The 21,753-nt window shown below is 35.7% G+C and overlaps 1 protein-coding gene across 1 annotated transcript in view; it reads left to right on the top strand.

Annotated features, from left to right (window-relative positions):
- The first annotated feature begins 701 nt into the window (after positions 1–701).
- Positions 702–21,753, top strand: part of grik3 (glutamate ionotropic receptor kainate type subunit 3) — a 339,056-nt gene continuing 318,004 nt past the window's right edge. Inside the window, exon 1 of the mRNA XM_061915139.1 lies at positions 702–1,086. Coding sequence (XP_061771123.1) covers positions 978–1,086 — 109 coding nt within the window. The 5' untranslated portion in view covers positions 702–977. The remainder of the gene's footprint in view (positions 1,087–21,753) is intronic.

The following is a 21,753-nucleotide window of genomic DNA, read 5'->3' as shown; positions in this document are numbered from 1 at the left end:
AATGAAGCTGTGATAGGCTCCAGCGCCCCCCGCGATCTCAAAGAGAATAACTGGTAGGAAATGGATGGATTGATTAATAATAATAATAATAATAATAATAATAATAGCCCTAGGATGAGATAGCGACTTGTCCAGGGTGTACACCGCCTTCCGCCTGAATGAAGCTGTGATAGGCTCCAGCGCCCCCCACGGCCCCAAAGGGAATACGCGGTAGGAAATGGATGGATGGATGGATGAATGGATAATAATTATAATAATAATTATAGCCGCCCTGCAACGAGGTGGCGACTTGTCCAGGGTGTACACCTCCTTCTGCCCGAATGAAACTGAGACAGACTTCATGGATGGATGGAATAATGATAATAATAATAAAAAACAAACATATTCTTCACTGTTGACAGTTACGCGCGCGTAACCGCCGCCTCACCCGCACATTAATCAAGGCGCGCACGTTCGCCGGACCACCTGCAGCCTCACGCCCGCGCATTGCCCGCGCGTGCGCGCAAAGCAAAACGCGGAGGTGCATCACGATGCCCCCCCCCCCCCCCCCACCCCTCTTTTTTTTTTTGGTCTACCTGCGCGTCGCGGAGGGACACGCAAATAGATCCAACAGCATCAATTCGGGTAGCGCTCGTTCGCGCCTGCTCTTAGCGCGTGTTTTCGTGCGTGCGCGCGCGTGGTTAAGTCCCGCAAAAAGAAAAAAAAGGAGGGGGGGAGCGACAGCGTGCGCGCGCAGGAGGCAACCAGTCCACACTCGCGCCCGTGGAAGAAGTGGACGCGGACGTTTGCGCGGGAGCGCCGCTTTTTTTTTGTTTCAGTTTGGGGGAAACAAAAAAAAAAAAACAATCGGGAGGAATGCTGCGAGAATGAGAGGACACTTTATCGCCATGGCGGTGCTTTCTGTGGAATTTTAAGGAGTCTCTCCCTACGCGCGAGAAAAGACAGAGAAAAGTGGCCGGGGGGACTTTATATCCAGCATGCGGCGCCTTCCCACCCGGAGTGGGACTTGGGAATACTGGACGTGGACGCTCGCCTGTCTCTTGTGGATTCGACACGCGCACGGGATGCCCCACGTCATCCGAATAGGTGAGCGACGGTCGTGGAGACCCACTTTATTTTTTTTTATTTTTTATTTTTCCACGCAACAGGAGGCGAGTGCGCGCGCGTCAATGTCGTTCAAAAGCGGCTGAGGTTTTTGGTGCAGCGTGACCTCGCCTCCCTGCGTGGAAGTTTGACCTCATGAGGTGCGGGTGGACGCCCGGTAAAAAAAACACGCGAGTTCTTGCAGAAACAGTCAGATTGGGACAAAATGGGATTTGACATTTTGGCGGAGAAAGCTTTTACTTTGAAAAATGGCATTTTATTGTCTATTTTCTCCATAATGTCACTTTTAGTGTGTAAGGCGTTCCTGGTCTGAATTCCATTTAGTTTTTCTTGGGCTTTTTTTTAAAGTGCAATATTTATATTTTATTATTTTATTTATTTATTTTAATAATAGCTTTTAGAAATGCACGGGGCCAGATGGAGCGCACTGGTGGGCTGTTTATTGCGCACGGGGTGCATGTTGCACACCCCTTGCTCGAATCACTCATACACTGGGCAATTAAGTTAATTAACCCGTGCATTTATCTAAAAAAATAAAAAAATGCTGAATTTGATTCTGATTTTTGGAGTGAGAAGTAATGAACATGATTCAAATATCCATTATTTGGTGTAAAAATGATCAAATGTGTTTAAATCAGGTTACTATAGCTCATCCTGGCTGCTGGTGTAAGACGGAAATGAGCAGTGAGTACAGGAGAAAGCCTAAAAACAGTATTTAAAAAATATGTATATTTTTTTCTTTTGATTAAAAAAATAAATAAATCAATTTATAAAAATTAATTAAAAAAAATATATATATATATATATAGATATATACTTTTTTTCTTTTAATAGGAATCTTTTTTGAAAAATTATCATTTCACCACAAAATATTTAAAACATTTTATTTGGTATTTCCTTAGAGAGTAGTTTTTAATGACCAACATTTAAATACAGTAGCATAGTAGCCCCAAGTATGTATTAAAAACAAGGTACAGTTGTTTTATTTAACAAATATATGTGATATCATGTGCGTTTATGGAGAAAAATATTTAAAAAAAATGTCTATTTAATTCTGATTCTTGGAATGACGAGTCATGAACATGATTCTCAACTCGAATATCCATTATTTGGTGTAAAAATGATAAAATGTTTTTAAATCAGGTTACTAAAGCTCCTCGTGGCTGCTGGTGTAAGACGGAAATGAGCAGTGAGTACTGGAAAAAGCCTAAAAAAAGTATTTAAAATAATATATATCTTTTTTTCTTTTAATTAAAAAAAATAAATAAATACAAATGTATAAAAATGTATTAAAAAAAATATATACAATTTTTTTCTTTTAATAGGAATCTTTTTTGAAAAATTATCATTTGACCAGAAAATATTTAAAACATTTTATTTGGTATCCTTAGTCCTTAGAGAGTAGTTTTTAATGACCAATATTTAAATACAGTAGCATAGTAGGCCCACGTATTCATTAAAACAAGGCAGAGTTGTTTTTTTTAACAAATATATGTGATATCACATGCTTTTATGGAGAAAAATATTTGTAAAAAAAAACGTCTATTTAATTCTGATTTTTGGAATGACGAGTCATGAACATGATTCTCAACTCGAATATCCATTATTTGGTGTAAAAATGATAAAATGTTTTTAAATCAGGTTACTAACTCCTCGTGGCTGCTGGTGTAAGACGGAAATGAGCAGTGAGTACAGGAGACGGCCTAAAAAAAGTATTTAAAAAAATATATTATTTTAATTAAATAATTAAAAAAAAAAATTAAATAAATATAAAAAATAATGCATTAATAAAAAATAAAAAAAACATATATATTTTTTAATAGGAATCTTTTTTGAAAAATTACCATTTGACCAGAAAATATTTAAAACATTTTATTTGGTATCCTTAGTCCTTAGAGAGTAGTTTTTAATGACCAACATTTAAATGCAGTAGCATAGCAGGCCCAAGTATTCATTAAAAACAAGGCAGAGTTGTTTTATTTAATAAACATATGTGATACCATGTGCTTTTATGGAGAAAAATATTTTAAAAAAATGTCTATTTAATTCTGATTCTTGGAATGACGAATCATGAAAGTGATTCCAAACCTAAATATCCATTATTTGGTGTAAAAATGATAAAATGTTTTTAAATCAGGTTACTAACTCCTCGTGGCTGCTGGTGTAAGACGGAAATGAGCAGTAAGTACAGGAGACGGCCTAAAAAAAGTATTAAAAAATATATATATTTTTTTCTTTTAATTAAAAAAAAATAATAATAAAAATAAGAAAAATATACAATTTTTTTCTTTTAATAGGAATCTTTTTTGAAAAATTATCATTTGACCAGAAAATATTTGAAACATTTTATTTGGTATCCTTAGTCCTTAGAGAGTAGTTTTTAATGACCAACATTTTAGTATAGTAGCATAGTAGGCCCAAGTATTCATTAAAAACAAGGAAGAGTTGTTTTATTTAACAAATATATGTGATATCACATGCTTTTATGGAGAAAAATATTTTTGAAAAATGTCTATTTAATTCTAATTCTTGGAATGACGAGTCATGAACATGATTCTCAAGCAAAATATCTATTATTTGGTGTAAAAATGATAAAATGTTTTTAAATCAGGTTACTAACTCCTCGTGGCTGCTGGTGTAAGACGGAAATGAGCAGTGAGTACAGGAGAAAGCCTAAAAAAAAGTATTTAAAAAAAAAAATACATATTTTTTTCTTTTAATTAAATAATTAGAAAAATAGATACATATAAAAAAATAATAAATTAATAAAAGATACAAAAAATATATAATTTTTTTTTAATAGGAATCTTTTTTGAAAAATTATCATTTGACCAGAAAACATTTAAAACATTTAATTTGGTATTCTTAGTCCTTAAAGAGTAGTTTTTAATGACCAACATTTAAATACAGTAGCATAGTAGCCCCAAGTATGCATTAAAAACAAGGTAGAGTGGTTTTATTTAACAAATATATGTGATATCACATGCTTTTATGGAGAAAAATATTTAAAAAATATATATAGATATTTTTTTCTTTTAATTAAATAATTAAAAAAAATAGATAAATATAAAAAAAATAATAATAAAAGATTAAAAAAATATATAATTTTTTTTTAATAGGAATCTTTTTTGAAAAATTATCATTTGACCAGAAAACATTTAGAACATTTAATTTGGTATCCTTAGTCCTTAGAGAGTAGTTTTTAATGACCAACATTTAAATACAGTAGCATAGTAGGCCCAAGTATTCATTAAAAACAAGGCAGAGTTGTTTTATTTAACAAATATATGTGATATCATGTGCTTTTATGAAGAAAAATATTTAAAAAAAAAAGTCTATTTAATTCTGATTCTTGGAATGACAAGTCATGAACATGATTCTCAACCCGAATATCCATTATTTGGTGTAAAAATGATAAAATGTTTTTAAATCAGGTTACTAAAGCTCCTCGTGGCTGCTGGTGTAAGACGGAAATGCACAGAGAGTACAGGAGAAAGCCTAAAAATAGTATTTAAAGAAAAAAATGAATAACATTTTTTTCTTTTAATAAAAAAAATAAATAAATAAATAATAAAAAAAATGAATAAATTAATAAAAAAAAATATATATATACATTTTTTCTTTTAATAGGAATCTTTTTTGAAAAATGTTCCCTTGGCCAGAAAATATTTAAAAACATTTATTTGGTATCCTTAGTCCTTAGAGAGTAGTTTTTAATGACCACCATTTAAATACAGTAGCATAGTAGGCCCAAGTATTCATTAACAACAAGGCAGAGTTGTTTTATTTAACAAATATATGTGATATCACAGGCTTTTATGGAGAAAAATATTTTAAAAAAAAAATGTCTGTTTAATTTTGATTTTTGGAATGACGAGTCATGAACATGATTCTCAACTCGAATATCCATTATTTGGTGTAAAAATGATAAAATGTTTTTAAATCAGGTTACTAAAGCTCCTCGTGGCTGCTGGTGTACGACTGAAATGCGCAGAGTACAGGAGAAGGCCCTAAAAAAAGTATTTAAAAAAAAAAATGAATACTTTTTTTTATTTTAATTAATCAAATAATTTAAGAAAAAAAATATATAAAAAATAATACATTAATTAAAAAAAATAATATACTTTTTTTTCTTTTAATAGGAATCTTTTTTGAAAAATTATCATTTGACCAGAAAATATGAAAACATTTTTTTTGGGGGTATCCCTAGTCCTGATATCCCTGTGGTTCTCAAACTTTGACCAACATTTAAATACAGTAGCATAGTAGGCCCAAGTATTCATTAACAACAAGGCAGTTGTTTTATTTAACAAATATATGTGATATCATGTGCTTTTATGGAGAAAAATATTTAAAAAAAAAACGTCTGTTTAATTCTGATTTTTGGAATGAGGAGTCATGAACATGATTCTAAACCTAAATATCCATTATGTGGTGTAAAAATGATAAAATGTTTTTAAATCAGGTGACTAACTCCTCGTGGCTGCTGGTGTAAGACGGAAATGCGCAGCGAGTACAGGAGACGGCCTAAAAAAAGTATTTAAAAAAATATATTATTTTAATTAAATAATACAAAAAAAAAATTAAATAAATATAAGAAATAATGCATTAATAAAAAATGAAATAAACATATATTTTTTTCTAATAGGAATCTTTTTTGAAAAATTACCATTTGACCAGAAAACATTTAAAACATTTTATTTGGTATCCTTAGTCCTTAGAGAGTAGTTTTTAATGACCAACATTTAAATAAAGTAGCATAGTAGGCCCAAGTATTCATTAAAAACAAGTCAGAGTTGTTTTATTTAACAAATATATGTGATATAATGTGCTTTTATGGAGAAAAATATATATTTTTTAAAATGTCTATTAAATCTGATTCTTGGAATGACGAGTCATGAACATGATTCTCAACTCGAATATCCATTATTTGGTGTAAAAAATGATATAGTGTTTTTAAATCAGGTTACTAACTCCTCGTGGCTGCTGGTGTAAGACGGAAATGCGCAGTGAGTACAGGAGACGGCCTAAAAAAAGTATTAAAAAAAAAAAAAGATTATTTTTTTCCTTTAATTAATTGAATAATTAAAAAAAAATTAAATAAACATACAAAAATTACAAAAATATAAAAATACAAAATAATATCCTTTTTTTCTTTTAATAGGATTCTTTTTTTGAAAAATTATCATTTGACCAAGAAATATTTAATAAATTTTTTTGGGTATCCCTAGTCCTGGTATCCCTGTGGTTCTCAAACTTTGACCAACATTTAAATACAGTAGCATAGTAGGCCCAAGTATTCATTAAAAACAAGGCAGAGTTGTTTTATTTAACAAATATATGTGATATCACGTGCTTTTATGGAGAAAAATATTTTTAAAATATGTCCATTTAATTCTGATTCTTGGAATAACGAGTCATGAACATGATTGTCAACCCAAATATCCATTATTTGTTGTAAAAATGATTAAACATTTTTAAATCTGGTTACTAACTCCTAGTGGCTGCTGGTGTAAGACGGAAATGCACAGTGAGTACAGGAGAAGGCCTAAAAAAGTATAAAAAAAAAAAAAAAATGTATTTATTTTTTTAATAAGAATCGTTTTTGAAATATCATTTGACCAGAAAATATTTGTTTTAACATTTTTTTTTTGCATTTCTAGTCTTTAGTAAGTAGTTTTCAATGTAATCCCTGTGGTTCTCAAACTTCGACCGACATATAAATACAGTAGCATACTAGGCCCAAGTATTCATTAAACACAAGGTTGTTTTGTTTGACACGTATATTTTAGATCACATGCATTTATGGAGAAAAATATTTTAAAAATGTCTGTATTTAGTTCTGATTCTTGGAATGACAAGTCATGACTAGTCATTCAAATATCCATTATTTGGTGTAAAAATGATAAAATGGTTTTCAATCAGGTTACTAACTCCTCGTGGCTGCTGGCGTTAGTCAAAAATGCGCAGAGAGTACAGGAGACAGCCTAAAAAAAGTATTACAAAAATTATATGTATAGGTTTTTTTTTCATCTCTTAATAGGAATCGTTTTTGAAAAATTATCATTTGACAAGAATATATGAGAATCAGGATTTTGATATTATTTATTTTTAATTTTTTAGCATCCGTAGTCTATAGGGAGTAGTTTTTCATGTAATCCCCGTGGTTCTCAAACTTTGACCAACATTTAAATACAGTAGCATAGTAGGCCCAAGTATTCATTAACAACAAGGCAGTTGTTTTATTTAACAAATATATGTGATATCATGTGCTTTTATGGAGAAAAATATTAAAAAAAAAAACGTCTGTTTAATTCTGATTTTTGGAATGAGGAGTCATGAACATGATTCTAAACCTAAATATCCATTATGTGGTGTAAAAATGATAAAATGTTTTTAAATCAGGTGACTAACTCCTCGTGGCTGCTGGTGTAAGACGGAAATGCGCAGCGAGTACAGGAGACGGCCTAAAAAAAGTATTTAAAAAAATATATTATTTTAATTAAATAATACAAAAAAAAAATTAAATAAATATAAGAAATAATGCATTAATAAAAAATGAAATAAACATATATTTTTTTCTAATAGGAATCTTTTTTGAAAAATTACCATTTGACCAGAAAACATTTAAAACATTTTATTTGGTATCCTTAGTCCTTAGAGAGTAGTTTTTAATGACCAACATTTAAATAAAGTAGCATAGTAGGCCCAAGTATTCATTAAAAACAAGTCAGAGTTGTTTTATTTAACAAATATATGTGATATAATGTGCTTTTATGGAGAAAAATATATATTTTTTAAAATGTCTATTAAATCTGATTCTTGGAATGACGAGTCATGAACATGATTCTCAACTCGAATATCCATTATTTGGTGTAAAAAATGATATAGTGTTTTTAAATCAGGTTACTAACTCCTCGTGGCTGCTGGTGTAAGACGGAAATGCGCAGTGAGTACAGGAGACGGCCTAAAAAAAGTATTAAAAAAAAAAAAAGATTATTTTTTTCCTTTAATTAATTGAATAATTAAAAAAAAATTAAATAAACATACAAAAATTACAAAAATATAAAAATACAAAATAATATCCTTTTTTTCTTTTAATAGGATTCTTTTTTTGAAAAATTATCATTTGACCAAGAAATATTTAATAAATTTTTTTGGGTATCCCTAGTCCTGGTATCCCTGTGGTTCTCAAACTTTGACCAACATTTAAATACAGTAGCATAGTAGGCCCAAGTATTCATTAAAAACAAGGCAGAGTTGTTTTATTTAACAAATATATGTGATATCACGTGCTTTTATGGAGAAAAATATTTTTAAAATATGTCCATTTAATTCTGATTCTTGGAATAACGAGTCATGAACATGATTGTCAACCCAAATATCCATTATTTGTTGTAAAAATGATTAAACATTTTTAAATCTGGTTACTAACTCCTAGTGGCTGCTGGTGTAAGACGGAAATGCACAGTGAGTACAGGAGAAGGCCTAAAAAAGTATAAAAAAAAAAAAAAAATGTATTTATTTTTTTAATAAGAATCGTTTTTGAAATATCATTTGACCAGAAAATATTTGTTTTAACATTTTTTTTTTGCATTTCTAGTCTTTAGTAAGTAGTTTTCAATGTAATCCCTGTGGTTCTCAAACTTCGACCGACATATAAATACAGTAGCATACTAGGCCCAAGTATTCATTAAACACAAGGTTGTTTTGTTTGACACGTATATTTTAGATCACATGCATTTATGGAGAAAAATATTTTAAAAATGTCTGTATTTAGTTCTGATTCTTGGAATGACAAGTCATGACTAGTCATTCAAATATCCATTATTTGGTGTAAAAATGATAAAATGGTTTTCAATCAGGTTACTAACTCCTCGTGGCTGCTGGCGTTAGTCAAAAATGCGCAGAGAGTACAGGAGACAGCCTAAAAAAAGTATTACAAAAATTATATGTATAGGTTTTTTTTTCATCTCTTAATAGGAATCGTTTTTGAAAAATTATCATTTGACAAGAATATATGAGAATCAGGATTTTGATATTATTTATTTTTAATTTTTTAGCATCCGTAGTCTATAGGGAGTAGTTTTTCATGTAATCCCCGTGGTTCTCAAACTTTTTATCACTAAGTACCACCATGATGAGCAACATTTACAGTAGCGTAGCAGGCCTAACTACTAAGTAGTCATTAAAAACAAGGACATTTTTTTTAATTTTTTTTATTTGACAAGTAAATTGGATATTTATGGCCGGTGTAACATTACACAAACAACACAGTGGGTACAGGGGTTGGCCTAAAAAAAACATTTTTAAAAATGATTTTTTTAAAGTAAAGTTTATCTTTTTTTTTATATATAGGAATTGTTTAAAATCATTTGACTGAAAAAAATGAAAATCACGATTTGGATATTTTGTCGTTGTTTTTTTTTTAGCACCCCTAGTCTTTAGTGAGTAGTTTTTAATGTAACTATCAATCTTCTTTTCACCAAGTACCAACACTGAAATACACTGGCGTAGTAGGCCTAAGCATTCATTAAAAACAAGGCAGAGTTTTTATTTAACAATTATAATTGATATTTATGACCACATTATGGATGGATGGATGGACACACAGTACATATTGCACAGGTGTCAAACTCAAGGGCCCGCGGGCCGGATCTGGCCCTCCATCTGATTTTTATATGGCCCGCAAAAGCCTGGAAATAATATTTGTAAATAAAATACCTTATTTTTTTCTTCTTTACTTTCTTATTTTCTCACTAAAGATATTGGTTTTTTTTGAAGGTAGAAAAGCGCTATACAAGTACAACCCATTTATCATTTATCATTTATTTATCCATCAAATTGTGCACTATAAAAATTACCAATATATTTTACTGTACAATTCAAATATACATGTATATTTTTTACAGCAAATTACTGTAAAACGTTTTTAGTATTTTTTTAATTTGTTTTTTCACTGTAAAATTCACTGTTAATGGATTTGGTTGCATATTTTATTATGGTAAAAAAAAGCTGGTAGCTGTACTGTATTTCTATTTACAGTAATGTTGTGAAAATATTAATAATGAATACAAAAACAAACATACATTTTACAGTAAAAGTCTGGCAACTAAGCTGCCATTTTTTTTTCTCTTTATGTCTAATATTTTTTTTAATATTAAAATATAGAAGCAAATGTATTAATTATTCACTGTGGTACAGTTCCAGAATGACTTCTACAGAAATAATGAGACGTTTTTTACAAAACGTTTGTTTTGAAGGGCTAATTGCCAACTTCTTGTTCATTTTTGCTAAAGGATGTCAATGAACCAAATGTAGGTCTAAGTGCAAATGTAGGTCTAAGTGAGACCTACATAGAGGTTTTTGTTTCATGTCCCTACGACATTCCTACCGGAAGTTACACACCGTTTTGTCTGTTTTCTTCCTAAGGGCAATTTTGTCTGTTTTATTCCCAGGGGGCGCTAAAGCGTCATTTTAAGTTTTGGGTCTTTTTTTTTTTTATTACATCGGAATTTTCGCCAGTCCTGATGTGTGTGTCCGGTTTAGTGAGTATTTTAAGGGGGTCAAATTACAGCTCAAATAGGCAAAAATTACATTTTTTAGGAAACTTTTGTTTTAAAGGGGTGGTTGACAACTTCCTGTTTATTTTTGATGGAGGATGTCGTTTTATGAAATGTAGGTCTAAGTCAGACCTACATAGAGGATTTTGTTTCATGTTTCTACAACATTCCTACCGGAAGTTACAAGCAGTTTTGTCTGTGTATTCTTCCTAGGCGCAGTTTTGGCTGTGTTTTTTCCTAGGGGGCGCTAGAGCGCCATTTTGAGTTTTTAATTTTTTTAATCTTTTTTTTTATTAGATCGCAATTTTTTGCCAGTCCTGATGTGTGTGACCAGTTTAGTGAGTTTTGGAGCATGTTAAAGGGGTCAAATTACAGCTCAAAGAGGCAAAAATTAAATTTTTTAGGAAACTTTTGTTTTGAAGGGGTGGTTGACAACTTCCTGTTGATTTTTGCTGGAGGATATCATTTTATGAAATGTAGGTCTAAGTCAGACCTACATAAAGGTCTTTCTTTCATGTCTCTACAACATTCCTAACGGAAGTTACAAGCAGTTTTGTCTGTGTTTTTCCCTAGGGGGCGCTAGTGCGCAATTTGGAGTATTGGGGTTTGGTTTTTCTATTAAATGGCAATTTTTGCCAGTCCCTATTTGTGTGTCAAATTTGGTGAGTTTTGAAGCATGTTAAAGGGGTCAAATTATAGCTCAAAGAGGCGGCGGTATAATAATAATAAAACCTTAGAAATACAATAGGGTCCTCGGTCCCTAATACATTTACTGTGGTACAGCTCCAGAATGACTGCTACAGAACATTCCAGATCCTAAACAAATGATGCGTTTGTACCCACAGTAGGGAAGGGATTCATATGACCCCATTCCTGGGTGGATCTCACTTGAAACTAACCATTTTGCAATGCGGTCGGCTGGAAATGATAGAAAGCGGCACTCTACATAGCAACTCACACCGTGTTCGAGGGCAATTTGTCACATTTCATGTGTCAAATGTCACGATGATTGACATTGAGGCTCATGTCTCAGCAACACTTAGGGCGGCCGACTTCGGAAAAAAAAAAAAATCCGGGTGGATTTTACATGAAACCAACTATTCTGCGATGTGGTCGGCTGAAAATGATGGAAAGCGCCACTGTACATAGCAACTGACACTGTGCTCGAAGTTGGAATTGCCACATAACACACTTTAAGATACTCAACACTCTCAGCTAAAGCGGATGGTGCATCACATCCTAATTTGTCACGTTTCACGTGTCAGGTATTGCCATAATTGACCGCCGCTCTCCCTGACATTGTGGTTCATGTCTCAGCATCCCTTAAAGCGGTCGATTTGGAAAAAATTGGGAAAAAAAATCTGCTCATTACTGGGTGAATTTTGCATAAAACTAACCAATCTACAATGCGGTCTGCTGAAAATGATGGAAAGCCCCACTCTACATAGCAACCGACGCTGTGTTTGAGGTTGGAATTCCCAGGAAAATGGATTTTAAGATACTCAACGCTGCCATCTGCCGGCTAAAGTGGATTGTGCGTCACCCCCATTTTGTCACGTTTCATGTGTCAGGTAAACCGCGACCAATCGGGCCATATGAATCCCCTTCTTAGTTTACTAATATACACACATAACATCTTAAGGAGCTGGATTTTGCATAAAATCAAATCAACTCAACTTCATTTATAAAGCACATGTAATTTACCACAGGAATGAACCATTCTGCAATGCTGTCTGCTGAAAATGACAGAAAGCGTCACTCTAGATAGCAACCGGCGCTGTGTTTGAAGTTGTAATTGCCAAAAAACACATATTAAAACACTCAACTCTGCTATCTGCCGGCTAAAGCAAATAGTGCGTCACCCCCATTTTGTCACGTTTCATGTGTCAGGCAAACCGCCACAAATTGGGCCGTATAATTCCCCTTCTTACTTTACTATTATACCAACACAACATCTTAAGAGGATGGGTTTTGCATGAAATCAAATGAAATCAACTATTTATAAAGCACATCTAAAATTTACCACAGGAATGAACCATTCTGCAATGCGGTCTGCTGAAAATGACGGAAAGTGTCACTCTAGATAGCAACCAGCGCTGTGTTCGAAGTTGTAATTGCCAGAAAACGCATATTAAAATACTCAACTCTGCCATCTGCCGGCTAAAGCAAATAGTGCGTCACCTCCATTTTGTCACGTTTCATGTGTCAGGCAAATCGCGACCAATTGGGCCGTATAATTCCGCTTCTTACTTTACTATTATACCAACACAACATCTTAAGGGGATGGGTTTTGCATGAAATCAAATGAAATCAACTATTTATAAAGCACATCTAAAATTTACCACAGGAATGAACCATTCTGCAATGCGGTCTGCTGAAAATGACGGAAAGTGTCACTCTAGATAGCAACCGGCGCTGTGTTCGAAGTTGTAATTGCCAGAAAACGCATATTAAAATACTCAACTCTGCCATCTGCCGGCTAAAGCAAATAGTGCGTCACCTCCATTTTGTCACGTTTCATGTGTCAGGCAAATCGCGACCAATTGGGCCGTATAATTCCCCTTCTTACTTTACTATTATACCAACACAACATCTTAAGGGGATGGGTTTTGCATGAAATCAAATGAAATCAACTATTTATAAAGCACATGTAAAATTTACCACAGGAATGAACCATTCTGCAATGCGGTCTGCTGAAAATGATAGAAAGTGTCACTCTAGTTAGCAACCGGCGCTGTTTTTGAAGTTGTAATTGCCCCAAAACGCATATTAAGATACTCAACACTGCCATCTGCCGGCTTAAGCGGATAGTGCGTCACCCCCATTTTGTCACGTTTCATGTGTCAGGCAAACCGCCACCAATTGGGCCGTATAATTCCCCTTCTTACTTTACTATTATACACACATAACATCTTAATGGGCTGGGTTTTGCATGAAATCAAATGAAATCAACTATTTATAAAGCACATGTAAAATTTACCACAGGAATGAACCATTCTGCAATGCGGTCTGCTGAAAATGATGGAAAGTGTCACTCTAAATAGCAACTGACGCTGTGTTTGAAGTTGTAATTGCCAGAAAATGCATATTAAAAAACTCAACTCTGCCATCTGCCGGCTAAAGCAAATAGTGCGTCACCCCCATTTTGTCACGTTTCATGTGTCAGGCAAACCGCCACCAATGGGGCCATATGAATCCCCTTCTTACTGTGCTGTTTTACACACATTAAATAAGCAGGGGTGGCCCCTACCTATCAACGTTTCCCTGACCACACGCCATCATTGTGTAATTTGCACTTGCACACGGACCCTAATTCAAGTCAGCTTAACCGCCATCCCACTGTACACCCGCGTCATGTCACGTCACCCGCGGAAACACGTCGCCGTTATTGACTGCCGCCGCTCCCTGACATTGTGACTCGTGTCTCAGGGTGCCTCAAAGCGGTTGACTCGGGGGGGAAAAAAATAAAAAAAGATTTGAGTTGTTTTCGTAAGAAGAAAGAGAAAAAAACGAGAATGATGTCAAGGTGCTGAGACAAATGTACCTTGAAGTGTGCCACCGTCACACAGTATTGCTTTTTATAGACTCCGTGCAGTAGGAGCGCTTGTTTATGTGTCACCCTGAGAGGCGGGGGGGTGGTGTGCCTCAATGTCAAATATAGGGGGAGGGGTCGGCACTGGGATGTTTTCAACAGCTGTTTAATAACACACCTGGCAATTTGCCTTCGGGACCAAGATAGATAAATAAATTATAAATGGTTTGTACTTGTATAGCGCTTTTCTACCTTCAAGGTACTCAAAGCGCTTTGACACTACTTCCACATTTACCCATTCACACACGCATTCACACACTGATGGAGGGAGCTGCCATGCAAGGCGCCAACCAGCACCCATCAGGAGCAAGGGTGAAGTGTCTTGCTCAGGACACAACGGACGTGACGAGGTCGGTTCTAGGTGGGATTTGAACCAGTGACCCTCGGGTTGCGCACGGCCACTCTCCCACTGCGCCACGCCGTCCCTGATGTGTGGCGTTGTATCCCTCCTTGCGCCGTTTATCAACAACACCCGGAAAATAATTGCGGTTAATAACGCGGTTGCTTGCACATTTTTGGCATGAAAGCAGCATCAGGATGGTGTTTGCGCGATGGTTTCGGAATTGTGTTATTATGGTATAACTGTGTATTATTTTGTTGGACTGATTAATGAAAACAAACAAATAAATACAACTTGGAACCAAACAAAATATCATACTGTAAAAAGCCTGAAACTAATAATTTTGCAATGCGGTGTGCTGAAAATGATGGAAAGCGTCACTCTACATAGCAACCGACGCGGTGTTCGAAGTTGGAATAGCCGCAAAACGGATTTATCAACAACACCCGAAAATAACATATTTATTTTTGTGGTTAATAATACGGTTGCTACAGTTTTTGGCATGAAAGGAGCATCAGGATGGAGTTTGCGTAATAGTTTTGGAATTGTGTTATCATGGTATTATTGTGTATTATTTTGTAGGACTGATAAATGGAAATTAAAAAAAAGAAAAAAAAAAGGCTCCGTCAGAAAGTTTAGGGACAACTTGGCCTTCGCCAGCACAGGGAAGCTGCGTCTAAAGTTTTGCTGAGGGTACTAAATAATAATAATAATAATAATAATAATTAAAAAAGCACACCATATATTTTACAGTAAAAGTCTGGCAATTAAGCTGACAGATTTTTTTTTCACTCTATACTTAAAATAAAATGTAAAATATTTAGATTGATATTGTTACAAGCACGAAACTAAGCATTATGCAATGTGGGCTGCTGAAAATGATGGAAAGCGCCACTCTAGCGACGCAGAGTTTGAAGTTGGAATTGCCACATTTTAAGCTACTCAACACTAAAGCAGACCATGTATCCCCTCCCAATTTGTTACGTGTCATGTGTCAGGGATCGCGATGATTTAATGCCGCTCTCCCTGACGTTGTGGCTCATGTCTCAGCGTCCCTTAAAGCGGTTGACTTGAAACACACAAAAAAAAAATCCACCCATTCGCATGAAACTAACCAGTCTGCAATGCGGTCTGCTGAAAATGATGGAAAGTGCCACTATACATAGCAACCGACGCTGTGTTCGAAGTTGGAATTGCCACAAAACGTATCTATCAACAACACCCGGAAATAAAATGTTTATTGTTGTGGTTAATAATGCGGTTGTTTGCAGTTTTTTGGCATGAAAAGCACGAAACTAGGGATTATGCAATGTGGGCTGCTGAAAATGATGGAAAGCGCCACTCTAGCGACGCGGTGTTTGAAGTTGGAATTGCCACAAAACGCATTTTAAGCTACTTAACACTAAAGCAGAACATGCATCCCCTCCCAATTTGTCACGTCTCATGTGTCAGGGGTCGCGATGATTTACCGCCGCTCTCCCTGACGCTGTGGCTCATGTCTCAGCGTCCCTTAAAGCGGTTGACTTGAAACACACAAAAAAAAAAAATCCACCCATTCGCATGAAATTAACCAGTCTGCAATGCGGTCTGCTTAAAATGATGGAAAGCGCCACTATACATAGCAACCGACGCTGTGTTCGAAGTTGGAATTGCCACAAAACGTATCTATCAACAACACCCGGAAATACAATGTTTATTGTTGTGGTTAATAATGCGGTTGTTTGCACTTTTTTGCCATGAAAAGAGCATCAGAATGGAGTTTGTGCAATGGTTTTGGAATTGCGTTATTATGGTATTATTGTGTATTATTTTGTTGGACTGATTAATGAAAAAATATATAAATAAATAAAAAATAACCGGAATGCTCCGTCAGAAGTTTAGGGACAACTTGTCATTCGCTAGCACAGGGAAGCTCCGTCTAAACTTTTGCTGAGGGTACTAAATAATAATTATTTAAATTATATATTTTACAGTAAAAATCTGGCAACTAAGCTGACATATTTTTTTTTTTTTTTTACTCTTTACGTAAAATACAATGTAAAATATTTAGATTGATATTGTTACAAGCATGAAACTAACCACAATGCAATGCGGTCTGCTGAAAATGACGGAAAGCGCCACTTTACATAGCAACCGACGCCGTGTTCGAAATTGGAATTGCCACAAAATGTATTTAACAACGACACCTGAAAATGAGATGTTTATTGTTGTGGACTGATTAATGGGGGAAAAAAAAAAAAAAAAAGCTCCGTCGGAAGTTTATGAAAATAATAATAATTAAAAAACACACCATAGATTTTACAGTAAAGGTCTGGCAACTAAGCTGCCATTTTTTTCTGTAAAAACAGTGGTAAAATCCACAGATTGTTTTTACTCTTTATATAGTTTTTCTTTTTATATATATATTTAGATTCATATTGTTAAAAGCATAAAACTAACCATTATGCAATGCGGACTGCTGAAAATTATGGAAAGCATCACTCTACATAGCAACCGACACTGTTTTCTAAGTTGGAATTTTTACAAAACACATTTTAAGCTACTCAACATTAAAACAAATTGTGCATCCACCTCCCCAATTCGTCACGTTTCATGTGTCAGGGGTCGCGATGATTGACTGCTGCTCTGCTCTCCCTGACGTTGTGGCTCATTTCTCAGCGTCCCTTAAAGCGGTCGACTTGTAACAAAAAAATAAATCCACCCAGTCGCATGGAACTAATAATTTTGCAATACGGTCTGCTGAAAATGATGGAAAGCGCCACTCGACATAGCAACCGACGGGATGTTCGAGGTTGGAGTAGCCGCAAAACAGATTTGTCAACAACACCCGGGAATAAAATGTCTATTGTCGTGGTTAATAATGCGGTTGCTTACACTTTTTTTGCATGAAAGGAGCATCGGGATGAAGTTTGCGCAATGGTTTTGGAATTGTGTTATCGTGAATTATTTTGTTGGACTGATTAATAATGAAAAAAAAAAAAAAAAGAACCGGAATGCCCCGTCAGAAGTTTAGGGACAACTTGCCATTCGCTATCACAGGGAAGCTGCATTTAAACTTTTGCTTAGGGTACTAAATGATAATAATAATAATAATAATTAAAAAAAACACACCATATATTTTACAGTAAAAGTCTGGCAACTCAGCTGACTGATTTTATTTTTACTCTTTATGTAAAGTAAAATGTAAAATATTTAGAATAATATTGTTACAAGCATGAAACTAAGCATTATGCAGTGCGGTCTGCTGAAAATGATGGAAAGTGCCACTCAGATAGCAACCGACGCAGTGTTCGAGGTTGGAATAGCCGCAAAACGGATTTATCAACAACACCCGGGAATAAAATGTTTATTGTTGTAGTTAATAATGCGGTTGCTACACTTTTTTTGGCATGAAAGAAGCATCAGAATGGAGTTTGCGCAATGGTTTTGGAATTGTGTTATTATGGGATTATTGTGTATTATTTTGTTGGACTGATTAATGAAAAAAAAAAAAAAAATGAAAAAAAAAAGAACCGGAATGTTCTGTCAGAAGTTTAGGGACATCTTGCCATTCGCTAGCACAGGGAAGCTGTGTCTAAACTTTTGCTGAGTGTAACAAATAATAATAGTAATAATAAAAAAAACACTATATTTTACAGTAAAAGTCTGGCAACTAAGCTGCCAGTGTTTTCCGTAAAAAAATGATTTTTAAAGATATTTACATTGATATTGTTACAAGCATGAAACTAACCATTACGCAATGCGGTCTGCCGAAAATGATGGAAAGCGCCACTCTACATAGCAACTGAAGCCGTGTTCGAAGATGGAATTGCCGCAAAACGCATTTAACAACAACACCCGGAAATTAGATGTTTATTGCCCGAATGCAGCTGAGATAGGCTCCAGCACTGCCTGCCACCCCAAAATGGACAACCGGTAGGAAATGGATGGATGGATGTTTATTGTTTTGGAATTGGAATTATATTTTTTATGGTATGGTATTGTAACCTATTTTTTTATGGCCTGGCCTCTGTGATGTTAAGTTCCTTTTTCTAAGCTGTTATACAGTATAGGCCTTGAGCTCTTATTTTGAAGGCGCTAATAGTGGAAGTGGTGACACGTTGCAGTGGAGTGGAGGTAATGAAAGAAATAAAATAAAAGTGGTCCTCTTGTAAAATCGGAGCCTCCGTGTATGTATTTTTGTAGTTTGATACAGTATAGGCGACATAAGTGAATTATATTTATATAGCAGTTTTCTCTAGTGACTCAAAGCGCTTTTACATAGTGGAAAGCTGATATCTAAGTTCCATTTGAAGCAGTGTGGCTGGCACTGGGAGCAGGTGAGTAAAGTGTCTTGCACAAGGACACAACGGCAGTGACTATTATGGCGAAAGCGGGGATCGAACCTGGAACCCTCAAGTTGCTGGCACGGCCACTCTACCAACCGAGCTATACCGGTTGGTATTATTGTGGATTATTTTGTTGGACTGATAAATGGGAGGAAAAAAAAAAAAAAAGTGCAATGCGCCGTCATAAGTTTAGGGACACCTTGCCATTCGCCAGCACGGGGCGTGTCTAAACTTTTTGCTGAGGGGGGGAAAAAAATGAAAAATGGCGTCTTCAAGGTGGGCGGCGCCGACTCCCCGGCTCCCCCCTGCCCCCCTGCCCAAAGTGCCATCTGGGTAATGGTGGGCATCCAAGGTGGCGATGTCGCCATTGATTGGGCCGCTTTTTTACAGCACATTGATCTAAGTTGAGTCCAGATGGTGGCGCCGTGTCGTGTCGCCCGTTCTATTTGCCGGGGGGGAAGAATAAAAGAGTGCTTTTCTTGTCTTGTGCACCCCCTCCCCACCACCTGCTCCCCCCCCTTTTTTCTCCCTCTCCTGACATTACAGGTTGCCGCAATAGAGATGTGAGGCCATTTTGGTCAAGTGAAGTAGTTCCGTTCGTTCGCGGCGCCCTCGCCGACGCCATTCCTTGTCTCTCTACCGCTGGCCTCGTCGGGGTTTTACCGTCGTGTTAATGACTTCATCAGCGTCGTTTTAATTTGCAAGGTGCGGATCGTTGCCGTGCGGCACGAGCGGTTACTAGAATGCAGCATTAGGACATTTAGGTTGGATTACGTGACAGCAAAACCTGCAAAGTATAAAACAGTCAAAGGTCTAAAACCCCGATATTTTATAAGGCGTATTAAAGGGGTTATATTATGATTTTTTTAATCACATGTGATGGTGGTTCTTTGGTCAAAATAATAATAATAATAATAATGATAATATTAATAATAGGCCCTGCGATGAGGCGGTGAGTTGTCCAGGGTGTACAACGCCTTCCGCCCGATTGTAGCTGAGATAGGCACCAGCGCCCCCCGCGATCCCAAAGGGAATTAGCTGTAGAAAATTAAAGAATTTTAATGATGTCAGCACCAGTTTTGGTGTTGTTTACTAGCGTCATATCGCAGTCTACGCATACGTCTTATGTGTGGTTGCCATCTACTGGTCACACTTATCATTACACTACGTATCAAATATAATTACTTCAAGGTCGGTAAGCACAACCAAAATCATTCCCTGCCCCAGGTTATAAGGCGCACTGTCGATTTTTGAAAAAATTCAAGGATTTTATGTGCACCAGCACCAGTTTTGGTGTTTACTGGCGTCATATCACAGTCTACACAAAGTATTATGTGTGGCTGCCATCTACCTGTCACACTTATCATTACACTACGTATCAAGTAAAATTGCTTCAAGGTCGGTAAGCACAACCAGAATCATTCCCTGCACCGGGTTATAAGGCGCACTGTCGATTTTTGAGAAAATTAAAGGATTTTAAGTGTGCCAGCACCAGTTTTGGTGTTGTTTACTGGCGTCATATCGCAGTCTACACATATGTGTTATGTGTGGTTGCCATCTACTGGTCACACTTATCATTACACTATGTGCCAAATAAAATTGCTTCAAGGTCGGTAAGCACAACCAGAATCATTCCCTGCCCCAGGTTATAAGGCGCACTGTCGATTTTTGAAAAAATTCCAGGATTTTAAGTGTGCCAGCATAAGTTTTGGTGTTGTTTACTGGCGCCATATCACAGACTACACATATCTCTTATGTGTGACTGCCATCTACTGCTCACACTTATCATCACACTACGTATCAAATAAAATTGCTTCAAGGTCGGTAAGCTTAAACAGAATCATTCCCTGCACCGGGTTATAAGGCGCACTGTCGATTTTGAGAAAATTCAAGGATTTTAAGTGCGCCAACAGCAGTTTTGGTGTTTACTGGCGTCATTTCGCAGTCTACACATATGTCTTGTATGTGGTTGCCATCTACTGGTCACACTTATCATTACACCACGTATCAAATAAAATTGCTTCAAGGTCGGTAAGCACAATCAGAATCATTCCCTGCCCTGGGTTATAAGGCGCACTGTCGATTTTTGAGAAAATTAAAGGATTTTAAGTGCGCCAGCACCAGTTTTGGTGTTGTGTACCGGCGTCATATTGCAGTCGACACCTATCTCTTATATATGACTGCCATCTACTGGTCACACTTATCATTACACTATGTGCCAAATAAAATGGATTCAAGGTCGGTAAGCACAATTAGAATCATTCCCTGCAGCGGGTTATAAGGCGCACCTTCGATTTTGGAGAAAATTCAAGAATTTTATGTGCGCCAACAGCAGTTTTGGTGTTGTTTACTGGCGTCATATCGCAGTCTACACATATCTCTTATGTGTGGCTGCCATCTATTGGTCACACTTATCATTACACTACGTATCAAATAAAATTGCTTCAAGGTCGGTAAGCACAATTAGAATCATTCCCTGCAGCGGGTTATAAGGCGCACTGTCGATTTTGGAAAAAATTCAAGGATTTTATGTGCGCAAACACCAGTTTTGGTGGCGTCATATTGCAGTCTACACCTGTTTCTTATGTGTGACTGCCATCTACGGGTCACACTTATCATTACACTACGTATCAAGTAAAATTGCTTCAAGGTCGGTAAGCACAACCAGAATCATTCCCTGCACCGGGTTATAAGGCGCACTGTCGATTTTTGAGAAAATTAAAGGATTTTAAGTGTGCCAGCATAAGTTTTGGTGTTGTTTACTGGCGCCATATCACAGACTACACATATCTCTTATGTGTGACTGCCATCTACTGCTCACACTTA

This window comes from Nerophis ophidion, linkage group LG11 (genome assembly GCF_033978795.1).
Source record: "Nerophis ophidion isolate RoL-2023_Sa linkage group LG11, RoL_Noph_v1.0, whole genome shotgun sequence".
Taxonomy (NCBI): Eukaryota; Metazoa; Chordata; class Actinopteri; order Syngnathiformes; family Syngnathidae; genus Nerophis; species Nerophis ophidion.
The sequence above is the reverse complement of the archived record's forward strand: the minus strand, read 5'-3'. Positions and strand labels throughout refer to the sequence as shown.